At 42.1% G+C, this 13,490-nt stretch overlaps 1 protein-coding gene across 2 annotated transcripts in view; it reads left to right on the top strand.

The window, feature by feature from the left end:
- Window positions 1-13,490, top strand: part of sik2b (salt-inducible kinase 2b) — a 52,605-nt gene that overhangs the window by 20,965 nt on the left and 18,150 nt on the right. For both annotated transcript variants that reach the window (XM_084951970.1, XM_084951969.1), the window contains exons 4-6: window positions 5,094-5,255; window positions 10,936-11,060; window positions 11,540-11,663. In XM_084951970.1, coding sequence (XP_084808096.1) covers window positions 5,094-5,255; window positions 10,936-11,060; window positions 11,540-11,663 — 411 coding nt within the window. The remainder of the gene's footprint in view (window positions 1-5,093; window positions 5,256-10,935; window positions 11,061-11,539; window positions 11,664-13,490) is intronic.

Below are 13,490 nucleotides of genomic sequence, written 5' to 3'. Positions count from 1 at the left end.
ATCTCAGAAAAGCTTGAATCCTGTTGACCCTTGACCTTGAGGTCAAGGTCAGAGGTCTAGTTTGCTGAAAATCTTGTGAATAGGATAACTCGAATGCAGCGATGTAGGATTTTCAAATTGTGTGTCTACTAGGAGATTCGCATTGGCAATCACCAGCAATTTTTACTGTAAACGGCATAAATTTGTATAGTGTGTATAGTGAAAACCAAGAAACCTTCTTTTATTTTATTGTTTATTTGTTACTTATTTACCACGGTGTAGTATGAATGGCCATGGGGGAGTGCTTTATCGGTCAGAGAAGCTGCAAAACCCGTGAAAATACATTTAAAAGTCCAAATGTATGCCCTTCTTCCAAAGCCGCCAAACGGGTTAGATTGGAGTCTTTGACAACCGATTCTGGCCCCAGGCCTTTTGTTTGACACCCCTGCACAGCACTATGGAGCCATTCAAAGGGTACTTCAAAATACACATACCTACATTTTTGATTTTTGTTTTTTTTTTTAAGGTAATTCCAACAAATGTAGGTACAAAAGTTTGTTTCTTCCTTTTAAAAATAAGTATTGGAATAAAGGATTACCAAGACAGTGGTATCACTTGATCACCTAATCCAACCCTGAATGTGTTTTTAAAAACACATGCCCTAGTTAAATAACCAGTAAGTTTCAATGGGAGGGGCTTACAGTAAATAGGTGGAGTATGTAGGTTTAAGATGTGGGCTTTGTTTCTCCAGATAAAACAGAGGTGTTATTTTTATGTGTGTATTTATAAGTATCCAAAGAAGGACAAGTGAGGTCAACTATAACCACCAGAAGCTGCAGCTGATGTTTGGCTGATTGGTACTTGGATGACATGGCATTGCTCTGTTCCAATTGGCTCTCTTCCCCTTTAACCCCTTTGGTGTGCCAGTATTAAATCAACACAAGCATCCATCACTGTGCATATAGATGTGACTTTAATGAGGCCGTCGTATTTAAGTGGTTAGGGTATCAGTTACTGATGTGGAAACGGAGTGTGCGACCGTGTGCCCCATGTCCTCTGCGCTCACACACACTCGCATGTATACACGCTCCCAGCGCCTGGCCCACGATGTTATCTGAAGTCTGTCCAGCAAGCCGGTCTGTACCCATGATGTTTGTCCCCTTCAAACCTGAGCAGCTGTTAAGAGATTTAGCTCCTCACGCAGCTCTCAGCAGAAGTGGAACACAGTGGCTTTTGAGCTGTTCCCTAATACCCCTATGATTCATACTTGTTCTGTTCGCTTTCCCAGAATGCCACTCTGCATGCCTCACTGTGCTGAGGTCCTTACCCTCACCAACATTTTATCAGTGCATTACTCATCCTTCCACTGGGGAAACATGCTGCATACTCTGTGTGTGAGTGTGTGTGTGTTGTACAGTGTTGTTTGCTTAAACAGTAATGGCTTGTTTTTCCAGTGTGACTGTAGAACAAGCAGTAGCAACACCGTGCTGCTGTTCATACAGAGCTAAGATACGCTTTAGTGTTCAGCGTTTGGTTTGTTGAGCATTTCAGTGTAAAAGCAGTCAGGCGGTGTTCTTTCCAGAGCTGCAAACAATAGTCAGTTGATCAAGCAGTCATTGAGAGAAATTAATCTGCAGCTGTTTTAGGGATTAAATTGATTTCTTTCTCTTGTTTTTTCTTTAACAAAATTACTTTTACACTAGGTTTTGCATGAAGAAGAGTGTGCAACACCACAGGAAAAATAGAAGTCTTACCTCTCTCTGTAATGGCTGCAAAGAACCCTGCTTTGACTCTTTACCCCATAAAGATGACCTTCCCTTCCCTTAATGGCGGGTTTTGACACCTAAGTACATATATATATCAATAAAGATGTGGTTTGGGTGACCATTAGAATAGTTTCTGTGCTTTTCCAAGGGTAGCTACACAGGCACAGACAACCCTGACTTATTTCTGATGCAAACCTCATCATTTTTGTCTTATAAGCAGGCCTGAAATGTGAGAGAAAGACCTTCAGTGTATCCCTAGTTGGTTTTCAAGGGGTAAAGAATTAAACCAACCACTTTGTACAATGTTAGGCTCTGTAACAGTATGGCGAGTATTTATGTTGACCCATAAAGAAGGCTTTAAAGACCAAGAAAAGGAGAGGTTATGTCCTGAAACGGTTTTTATTTTAGATTGCTGTTTTCCACAGGTGCAACCTTGGACCTGCCCAACACATTCCCCTCCCCAGTGTGTTTTTTGATTAGCACCATTGCTTGAAAATTCTCCCGTTCATTAAAGAGACCTACTCTTATGGAATTTGTCAGCCACTCGCTAATAAGGCTTTCTCATTCTGTTGCTATCTATCACACACAATTTTAATATCGGGGCTTTGAGATGCAGGGCTGTGTAGATGAGGTGTAGTGTGATGCACGATGGTGGCCTCAACACGTATGCTTTGAATATTTTATGTTTAATTGACATCTGAAAAAAGTCAACTAAATTGACTTTTAAAGAGGCTTAGTATGACTTTGCTGTGCCTGTAAGTACAGGGTGGCCCATTTATATGGATACACCGTAATAAAATGGGAATGGTTGGTGATATTAAAGTCCTGTTTGTGGCACATTAGTATATGTGAGGGGGCAAACTCCTCAAGATGGGTGGTGACCATGGTGGCCATTTAGAAGTCGGCCATCTTGGATACAACTTTTGTTTTTTCAATAGGAAGAGGGCCATGTGACACATCACACTTATTGGTAATGTCACAAGAAAAACAATGGTGTGCTTGGTTTCAACGTAACTTTATTGTTTCACGAGTTATTTACAAGTTTCTGGCCACTTATAAAATGTGTTCAATGTGCTGCCCATTGTGTTGGATTGTCAATGCAACCCTCTTCTCCCACTCTTCACACACCGATAGCAACACCGCAGGAGAAATGCCAGCACAGGCATCCAGTATCCGTAGTTTCAGGTGCTGCACATCTCGTATCTTCACACCATAGACAATTGCCTTCAGATGACCCCAAAGATCTAAGGGGGTCGGATCGGGAGACCTTGGGGGCCATTCAACTGGCCCACGACGACCAATCCACTTTCCAGGAAACTGTTCATCTAGGAATGCTCGGACCTGGCACCCATAATGTGGTGGTGCACCATCTTGCTGGAAAAACTCAGGGAACGTGCCAGCTTCAGTGCGTAAAGAGGCAAACACATCATCATGTAGCAATTTCAAATATCCGGTGGCCTTGAGAGAGGTCATTGATGAAGAATGGACCCACTATCGTTGTACCCCATATACCACACCAAACCATCACTTTTGTTGTTTCAACAGTCTTGGAGGGATCCATCCATTGTGGGTTAGTGTCAGACCAATAGCGGTGGTTTTGTTTGTTAACTTCACCATTCACAAAATTTTACCTCATCACTGAACAAAATCTTCTGCGTGAACTGAGGGTCCGGTTCCAATTTTTGTTTTGCCCATTCTGCCACTGATGTTTCTTCATTAGTGACAGTTTTCTGTCACTAATGACCCAGTTACTGTGTTCACCAGATATCAACACAATTTCGATCCGCTCCTCACGTGTTAACCTCTTCGACATGTCAATGGCTGTGAACAAAGAGAAACTTGTAAATAACTCATGAAAGAATAAAGTTACGTTGAAACCAAGCACATCATTGTTTTTCTTGTGACATTACCAATAAGTTTGATGTGTCACATGGCCCTCTTCCTATTGAAAAAAAACAAAAGTTGTATCCAAGATGGCCAACTTCTAAATGGCCACCATGGTCACCACCCATCTTGAGGAGTTTGCCCCCTCACATATACTAATGTGCCACAAACAGGACTTTAATATCACCAACCATCCCCATTTTATTACGGTGTATCCATATAAATGGCCCACCCTGTAGTTTGTGTGCACACCACTGAAATGACAGCGATATGAAAAGGAAATCATATCAGGTATGTCTAACGAGTTAAAAGACAAAAGCAAAACATTGTTTTTATTGTCTCAATCAAATCAAGCTGCCAGTCTGCATCTGCTTCCTGATTACAAAAATGCTCTCTTATGAAACTGACCTAGTGGGTCTTCCCATAATTACATTCCTCATGATTTTGTGTTGGTGGGGTTTGTTGTGGTTGTTGTGCATTGTTGTCAGGTTTAGTTGGTGGTCTGTAACCATGCCAGCTGGAAGGACAGGCAGCAGAGTGTCCTATCTTGTTTGCCACTGAGTGTGAATTGAAGAGTTAGCAAGCTATCTGGACAGAGAGGTGTGAAGAGGAGCCCTGCCGACAGCAACAAACGCCACACTTTTCAAAGTTCACAGGGCTGTAAAAAAGAAAAAAAAAATCATACATCTTGTAAAATAGTCTGTCGAGACAAACTTCACACAAACAGTAAGGGCAGAGGGAGAGCACACCATGAGAGAAAGGTCAGCGATCTGAGCGCTTGGAAAAAGACGACGGCAAAATTTATGACTGTGGCTCTCCAGAGAGAGAATCGACTCTGGTTTCTTGTGTCTTTCTAAACAACCACAAACTCTCTCTTTGGTCCTGCTGTGTGCAGAGTGTGTGCTAAGCAGATAAACTGCTAAATCCAGTGTTTTTGCTTCTCATTGGAAAAAGAGCTGTTTGTATTTATTTCAGTATCCTATTAAACCGACCCCCAACTTACAAGCTGAGCAGTGTGCGCTAATCTAGGCATTATATAGCAGAAGACCTGTTCTCGGAAACCTCTGTCTCCGCTTTCCTCGTTCCTCTATGACAACACAGTGCATTCTTCGCCGTCAGCCAATGCCTACTCACGCATGCACACGCGGGCTAGAGCAGGGGTCTCCAAAGACAAAATACATTTTGCATCTTGCTCTCAATGAGTTCACAAAACATGCTGTAATGTAGAGCAGCTGTAAGCTACCACTGGCACCAAGCCCGCACCTCATCAAAACCTATTATACTTTCAGCACAACCACTCGGTTGAATGAAGAAATTCAACTTTTATTGCATTCTTTTCAACTGTATATTGATACCTTAATACGTGTTCGGAAGGCCTGTAGAGCCAGGTTATGTAATCAATTAAAAAAATGATATAGACTTAAAGTTCTAACATGACACGTCACCTCTTTCCAATGTCTGCAGACTATCTGGCAAAGCATGGCCGTCTCAGTGAGCTAGAGGCCAGGAGGAAGTTCTGGCAGATCCTGTCAGCGGTTGAGTACTGCCACAACCGGAACATCGTTCACAGAGACCTGAAGGCTGAGAATCTGCTGCTGGATGGCCATATGAACATCAAGATTGCAGGTAACACATTGCACAGGGGACCCATAAACTCAGTAGATGAAAAATCCAGGCTCTCCGCATGAGTTTTTGATGTATTGCCTGTCATGATCTCAGCGCTCGTGGAGTTCAGAAATGTCTTCACTGCCTGCTTAGGTCATTTTTGCAGTGTTGAGAATTGGTCAGAGGTTGCTTGCAAGATAGCTGTTTGCCGACAGATCCCATGACAGACATCTTAAAAGCTTAAAGGCCTGTGTTACTTTTTCAAAACAGATGATCAGAGGAACTTAAAAATGCTTCCCTGGTGACTCTTGAGTTTAAAAACATGAAAAATGGAGGACAAAGTGAAGAACAGACCCAGAGGCAGATATTTGAGGCTAAGCTGTAAGTCTGTAGTACAGGCATCAAAGTGTGATTATTAAGCAGCTGGTGTTTAGAGCTAGCTTGTGGGAATGTCACCCCGCTGCCTTGTCCCAGAGCGGAGAAGGGGAAGGCTGGGGTAGTCGCAGGGACGTTCTTAGGTTTAATAGAAGAGGAGCTAGGGTGATGGGATTGACTAGCTACTTTGGAGACAGAGTATCGGATAAGGGGATGAAGGAAGAATGGTAAGGAGCGTGCATAGCAGGGTGGCAGGCCTTCAGTTAGGACCATGCTATGAGTGAGTCTGAGGTTTATCTGAGGCTTAATTCAGAGCTGATACTGAAATCCATCTAAGGTGAGCTGATCACATGAGAGCAGCTAAAAATACGAGTGTGAAAGGATACCAGACCCTGAATATGTGGTAGAGAAGGAAATGGCTTCCTGTCCTCAAAGGACTTCATATCATCAGCTTCAGGTAGTTGAATCAAATCCTTATGGGTGTGATAAATGCACCTTTTTCTTTCTTCTGATACCAGAAAAGGGCAAAGCGGACAGAACTACAGAATAACTGTTTTCGTTGCATCATTACTCACATCATCCTGTCCACGGTTTCTCAGAAGGGTCCAAGATGATAACCTGGAGATGTTATTACCCGAGCAGTAATTTTCACAAACATGTCTGACTCACAGCTGATTGTCCGCACAGCAGATTAGATTTGAAGCAGGAAAACAATGAACAGAACATTACCTGGCTTGTGATTAGTGAAAATTTCTCTGGGGAGGACATCATCTCCAAGGTACACGCCGTGCTCCTCTTGACTACAACATGCTCGGACAAGTTTGGTAAATGGCACATGAAGTTTGGATGAGTACAGGTGTCAGATTTGCACTGTACATGGGATCGACTCGTGTCGAGAGAGTTATAGATGTACTGTTTTTTTTATACTCGTGCTGAAAGGTAATGGTTATGTTTCGTTGTTAAGTAATCAGATTATTTTCAGATCTTAAGGTAAAATGTGCTAGGCCTTCTGCTATCAGGGTGCTATTGATTGAACCATTAGTTTGTTCATAAAATGTCCTTAGTTTAGTAACAACCAGACGAGCCTTCTTCACAGCCTTAAGCAGGGCTGTGCATCATAATCTTCCGTACAAGGACAAGTTATATTGGTGAAATACAGTCTGTAGTCACAATATGAATCGAAACAATGAAGGTCGTGAGACTGATTTCTAAAGAAAACGTTGCTTAAGTAGTTTGGGAAAATTACACTTTATCTTGCTTTTAATTGTGTTTCTGTTATTTCTTTTTATTTAAAATCTTAGTTATTGTGTTATTAAATGTTATTTTGTAAATGAGTCTCCAAGATTAACAAAAAAGATTAAAATGAAATTAATATTTATAATAATAAACATTAATTGTAATGCAGTGGTTGTATAGGTTTAAAATAGAAGTTGAAAGGTATTTTTAACTGACCACACACTCACTGTCAATCAGAAGCCCATTTAGCCTTTCTGAATCCTGACATGCATTCGTCAGACATTTCATTAGGTATACCTTGCTAGTACCAGGTTGGACCCACTCTTGCTTTCAGAGCTGCTTTATTTCTTCGTGGCATATATTTAAGAAGGTGCTGGAAACGGTCCTCGTGGGTCTTGGTCCATATTGAAACGGTAGCATCACGCAGCTACTGCAGATTTTTCCAGCTGCATCTATGATGTGAATCACCTGTTCCACTACATCACAAAGGTGCTCTATTGGATTGCGATCTGGTGATTATGAAGCCTATCGGAGTACACCGTTACACCGCTACCATCAGCGTGAACTGTTTATAAAAGGCAGGAAGGAGCCACAACCACATCTACGTGTCTAAAGACACTGAGGTGCTGCCACGCGGTTGGCTGATTACATATTTGCATTAATGAGCAGTTGAGCAAGTGTTTGGTATTTTTGCTTGTTAAAAGAAACGGCTAATTAAATCTTAACATAATCAACTCTTTTTCTATTTGTCGGCTATCCGTTTTGGCACTACTCTGAATGTGTACATCCAGACAAAGTGCCAATGCTTCTGGGTTTTTCTCTTCAGTCCAGTGGTGGCTTCTAAAGGCCACCTCTGGTCAGTCTGTATGTACCTTAACAGGCGGTCAGTCAAAGAAAGGTCATTCTCCTGGTGGCTGCAGAGGAAAGAGGAACAGGAGCAGCGGGGAGTGCCCTTAATGTTTTCACTTCAAACAGCCCCTTTACATTCGAGTTGACAGATTGAAAGCAATGGAAAGAGAGGAGGAGGAATAACAAAAACAAAAGCAGGCATAGGCTGCTGGTTCAGAGTAGGCGAGAACGCCGCCATTGTGGTTAAGCGGGGAAATGCACGTGTACAGTGCAGTGTATACATTTCCTGTTTTTGAGCTTTATTCACTTCACGTGTTTTGATCACATTATCCAATACATGTTGTCATATCACTAAAATGCTTTCAGCAGCTATTTGCAGCTTCATTATTTGAAGTTTTCATGTTGAAAGTATCCACAATGACATTGCTAAAAGTGCACCACACCCTAAAGGTCTTTCATGTCTACCTCCAGATCAGAATCACCACTCTAAATGCTTTTTGATGAGAATCTGTTTAATTAATATTAAACATTAAATTAATAACAATGTAAAAAAAATATGAAAAGTCTAATAGCTGCATAATTAAGATTGTTTTCCCAGCTGAGCCGAGGAGAGCACACCAAATTTTACAATGTATGTCAAATTCTCAAAATTTCAACTTTGAAATAAGTTGAAGGAAGAAATTTTCTTTTCTTTACATGCTACATAGAAACTTACAACATGCTTCATTTCAATTCATCAAGTTTAATCATGGGAGGAAAGTTAAAGGGTGAAAAATGTTGCAGGGGAAGGAAGCAATAAGAAGGTTCAAGAATCCAGTTCAGTGTTTTGGAAAACCTGATCTAGAAGAAAAAGGAGGATAAAGAAAAGCAGCTGCAGCCACAAGTTTACTGATGCTCCATACTGCTTAAGTACAAGTGCGACACACACCCGCTCGCGCCCCGCCCTTTCTGTAGAGCTGGGACTGCTGTTAGTAGCCTGCAGCATGCTGGAGTGTTTGACGTCAACCAGTCTGTTCAGTATTCAGCTCCATGAAATGGGTCACAGCTTCTGACGATAAACCAGCTGCACTGCTCCGCTCAGCTCTGCCTGCATCTCACATCTCGCATCTCACCTTCGCAGCAGCGTCAGACAGCAAACATACTTGTAATAAACCCACAGTGTCACGCTGCTTTAGCTCTCATTTTATTCCAGCCGCACCTGCTGCTACCTGCATTGCAGTAATTAAACGGTTCGACTACACACGCTCACGTACACACTCAAAAGAGCCGCTCAGCTCTGTTCACGAGTTTACCCTTTGCTAATTACTTAAACTTGATTCCTACAGGTATTTAAGCTATAATCTGCTGCAGCTTTCCTTGTGTGTGCAAAAAAACAAAAAAAACATTTGACAGCCTGGATTCTTCATCGTCTTCTTTATTTTTAAGCATTTTGCCTTTTAGAGGCACCATGCAGCAATGTTTGCTGTAGAAATGGCCAGTCTGATCACATTTTATGATGTAACGCTTGACTATCAGACCTCTGTACACCCACACAGCCTCAGTTTTTAACACTAAAACAATTTGTCACTACACAGAAAAAAGCAAAACCCCTAATAATTTACTTACCATTGTGTTTCTAGCATTCTAAATCTGACTGAGTCATAAAGATTCAAACTACTAAAAACTAGGTCTGTCCAGCTTATTTGTGAGAGTTTGCACAAAGATCCCCAGCGTGAGATCAGGAGGAGAGACAGACCCAGCCTCCGGAGGTCATAAGTTAGTGCACTCCAAAGTGCTGGTGCCAAGCCCGGGAGGGGTTTCTGGAAGGGTATAAAATCTATGCCAAATCAAATATGCGGATCCATCCGCTGTGTCGACCCTTTGGGAAATAAGGGAGCAGCCGAAAGTACCTCTCACCTATTAAAGTTAGAAATGGATACTTGGTTTGGTCTGGTTTTGATTTTTGTGAAGAAAACAACAAAACACAAAAAACTGAACTTTAGAGAAAATTGTGTTTCCACAATTCTCTGAACACATGGAGCTGACACAGCAAAAAATACAAATTTGTTGGTAATTAAAAGTCACATGATCCGTTCTGATTGTCTCATCAGTTTGAATTTGGCTTAAATTGGTCGATAGTTTCTTTTACATGAACTGCAAAGGATCGTGTTGAGGAATAGGGGGTTTGGGTTGCACACTGCTCATTGTGTTGTTTGTGTCTTTGCATGTGTGTGTGAACCCACATCACCTCCAGCCCCATTATGTAAGCCAGATTTTTTTTTTAATCTCTTATTTATTTGTTTTGCAATACATTTTTGGTGTTTATGTAACTGTTTCGAATTATGGAAAAACGGTGGGGGTGGAGGGCTAAGTGAGCGTGATTGTCTGCTCCTGTGGCTGTCAGGCTCCGTGACGCCTTCCCATTGATAATTAACTAACTAAGCATGAAATTATTTATCCAGTTATTTTTCCGTTTCTCTTTTTTTTCTTTTGATAGAGCAAAGAGTATTAAAAAGTCAATCCAGTCTCCAAGTTGATAAATAAAAATCAAATTCTCAAAACTAAGAAGCTATTTTTTTTATTTGTATAAACTGAATTAGATCTGAATCTTTTAGTTGAGAGGACCTGAGGGATGAGAAGAAGAGAACATAGGTGAAAGTCATATTGACTCATAAGAAAATAGGTTAGCTGAGTGATTGCAGGAACACATGTTGGCTCAGTGCAATTTGTCCGATTATGCTGCAGCATTTAGTTGGATGCTAATGAAAGGCAGACATGAACTTCCCATAATTTTGTGTCCATTTGTTCCCCTTTTTCTTTTCTTCTGAAGATTAAAATCTGACTTTTAGCCATTCTAGAGGGAACCAATCAGAGAACAGCACCGATTACCTCATGTCAGTCTCCAGGGGAGGTTACCTCATACAAAGGTCCATTTCGTAAATGTACAAATATGTGGATCAAACATTGCGTTATACAAAACTTGCATGAAGACACAAAACTATGAACTGTTACTGAGTTTTGTGTCTTCATGCTGAATTTGATCATTTATAGTTTTCCCATTTCAACATATCACATCCACACTGTTTATGGTCTCTAAGTGCCTGAACTCTTTTTAAAAATTTTTTTTTTTTACTTTTACGGTCACAGGGCAGAAACTGCTGGACAACAGCAGGATTTCTGTGTGCCATTACCAACTCTACAAGCCTAAATGTCTGAAACGATCTTTAATCTACTTACCGCCCTGATGTTTCGCCTTCTGCAGATTTTGGATTTGGCAACTTTTTCCAGCCCGGGAAGCCTCTGGCCACATGGTGTGGCAGCCCGCCCTATGCTGCTCCAGAGGTCTTTGAGGGACAACAGTATGAAGGCCCACAGCTGGATATCTGGGTAAAATGGCTGATTGCATAAATCGGACATCTCTTTAACACTTTGTTTTTAATAATTCCTTGTAACTGCATACCCGTGGATTGAATTTCCCTGTAATATCTTCTCAGCTCTGTTGCTGAGATTTTAAGCACCGTTTGCTTTAGTAAGCCACGTGAAGTCATCGGATGCAGCTCATTTCTGAAAACGTTATGTATTCATATATTAGTGGAAACAAAGTTTTGATTTCTTACAGTCAGCAGGTTTGGTTCCTGTCATGTCATTCTGCGGTTACGCGGAATGTGATTTCCCAACCACAGTTTGTAGCCTCCTCTATATTGCAATCATTTACCGTAAGGTCGTGTGTGTGGACTCATGCTTTAGTGGGACACATGTGTCTGAGTTGTTTACATTTACATACCTAAGATTGATTAATCTACTGGTTGTTCTTCACTCCTATCCTCACCTTGTTTTCTTCTGTGTGCATTTTTTCATGTCTCCAGAGTATGGGGGTGGTGCTTTACGTGCTGGTGTGTGGTGCATTGCCATTTGATGGGCCCACTCTGCCTGACCTCCGGCAGAGAGTACTAGAGGGAAGGTTTCGCATCCCCTACTTCATGACTGAAGGTAAGGCGAGACGGCCTCACTTTTTCCTGCAAGCACAGATGCGTTTGGTGTAATAGTGAAAGACATTCGGGTCTTCTATACAACAGCATGTAGTCAAATTGAGGGAAAAAAGTCATTAAAGTTCTTGGTAGGAACACTGACGCACAGACGAATAGATCACGCTTTCCTGTTTGAGTCACTCCTGCAGCTATAACCAGTCAAGAGGTCAGTCAGCATTCCACTGATTTGAAGGGGATACAATATGAAGTGTGTGTGTGTGTGTGTGTGTGTGTGTGTGTGTGTGTGTGTGTGTGTGTGTGTGTGTGTGTGTGAGAGTGAGAGTTTATGTGAGCATTCAGGCTGCAGAGTGAGTCAGTTCGGCTAACGGTCTCAAGCAGCCCTGCTGTTAGCGGCTGTGCTGGCTGGCTGGCTGTAGATTGAGTCCAGAGCTGGAGCTGTTTATGTAACCTGGGGAAGAGCCAGTGAAGCCCTCCAGCAGCTTGCCTGTCTGTCCCTCTGTCTGTTAGTATGTCTGCCTGACTCATGCCCTCTGTGAGACAGCTTCCTGTCCGTCTGTAGCCTTGTCTGTTTCTTCTGTCTGTTTCTTCTGTCTTGTTTCTCTGTGTCCCATCTGCACGTCTGAAGCAACTTCTCCGCAGGGGTGTGTGGTTAGAGTCGACCAGACTTTTTTTTTTTTTTTTCCCTCCTCCTCCTTCTTGCTGTTCGGGACCTTGAAACAATTAAGACATACGGGGAATGTAGGAGTGTAATGTCAGCTCCCTGGCCAGACTGACACTCGAACCCGCCTACCCACCCCCAGTTCAGCCCCTGTTCTGCGAACAAGGAGAACATAGTGTGCTGATTTCTTTATCCAGAAACGGTCCGTCTTATTTCCTCCAGTTGCTCGCACTGGCCGACACTATAGTGCACAACACAGGTTTGGACCACACACTGTACATGCTGTGGTTAACCTCATAGCAAGTGACTTACTTAGTGACTTAATAACTGTAAAAGATGTCATTTTTTAAGGCTTGTTGGCCTGTTTGAGTATTCTTTGGTCAGCAAAAACTAAGGTCATCTTTTAAATGCTAGGTTTAGAGGGCTATCATATTTACATGTAATAGCTACCTATGTGTAGCTGCTTCCCTTTCTTTAGGGCAGAACACCATTGAGCAGAGGAATGTGTGTATGCTGGGGTAGCATAGCATAGCAGCTTGTAATCGTTCTGTATGTTCAGTCATGTTTGATGGTGGTTAAAATATTGGGATATTACCTGTGAGATAAAAATCAATGATATCTAAAACGATTACTTGCTCTTAAATCCATTGCAGTTCCTCTTTATTGGAAACTCTACATGACTCCAGCACTGCAAGTGTTAAAACTGGGATTGTTCTGCGGTTAAGTCATGGTGGTGTAAGGCACTGGATAAGAACAGACTGTCGATCAGGCAGTCAGCTACACGGGCATGCGTTCTCACCCCCTTTACATGTAGTCTGACCTTTCCTGGTGGTTAGCAGAAGCTCACCTGTAGCAACAGGCAGAGACTCAGACAAATTGTAGTTGTTTTATTCAAAATGTAACTTTGTAACTTAGCAGCTGCACAAGCTGCTAAGTGGCCACAGCGTGTAGTAGAAGTGCATTGAAGGACGTGCTGGTTATGCACATAATGAGGAGAAAATTGAGTTGGCTGCACTACCAGGCACGAGGTAGAAGGGAAAAAAAATGTGAGATGTAAGCAGATGTTAGTAGATCAGCAGGGCAACTGAGAAGAATGTGCAGCAGGGAGTTAATGTTAGCAGACAGGTCCTTGGGCTCTGTGTTTATGAACTGCTGAGGGTCTCTCTTCAC

Source organism: Perissodus microlepis, chromosome 14, assembly GCF_051167445.1.
Source record: "Perissodus microlepis isolate ML-2025 ecotype Zambia chromosome 14, ASM5116744v1, whole genome shotgun sequence".
Lineage (NCBI taxonomy): Eukaryota > Metazoa > Chordata > Actinopteri > Cichliformes > Cichlidae > Perissodus > Perissodus microlepis.
Note: the sequence above shows the minus strand (reverse complement) of the source record. Positions and strands in the feature narration are given on the sequence as shown.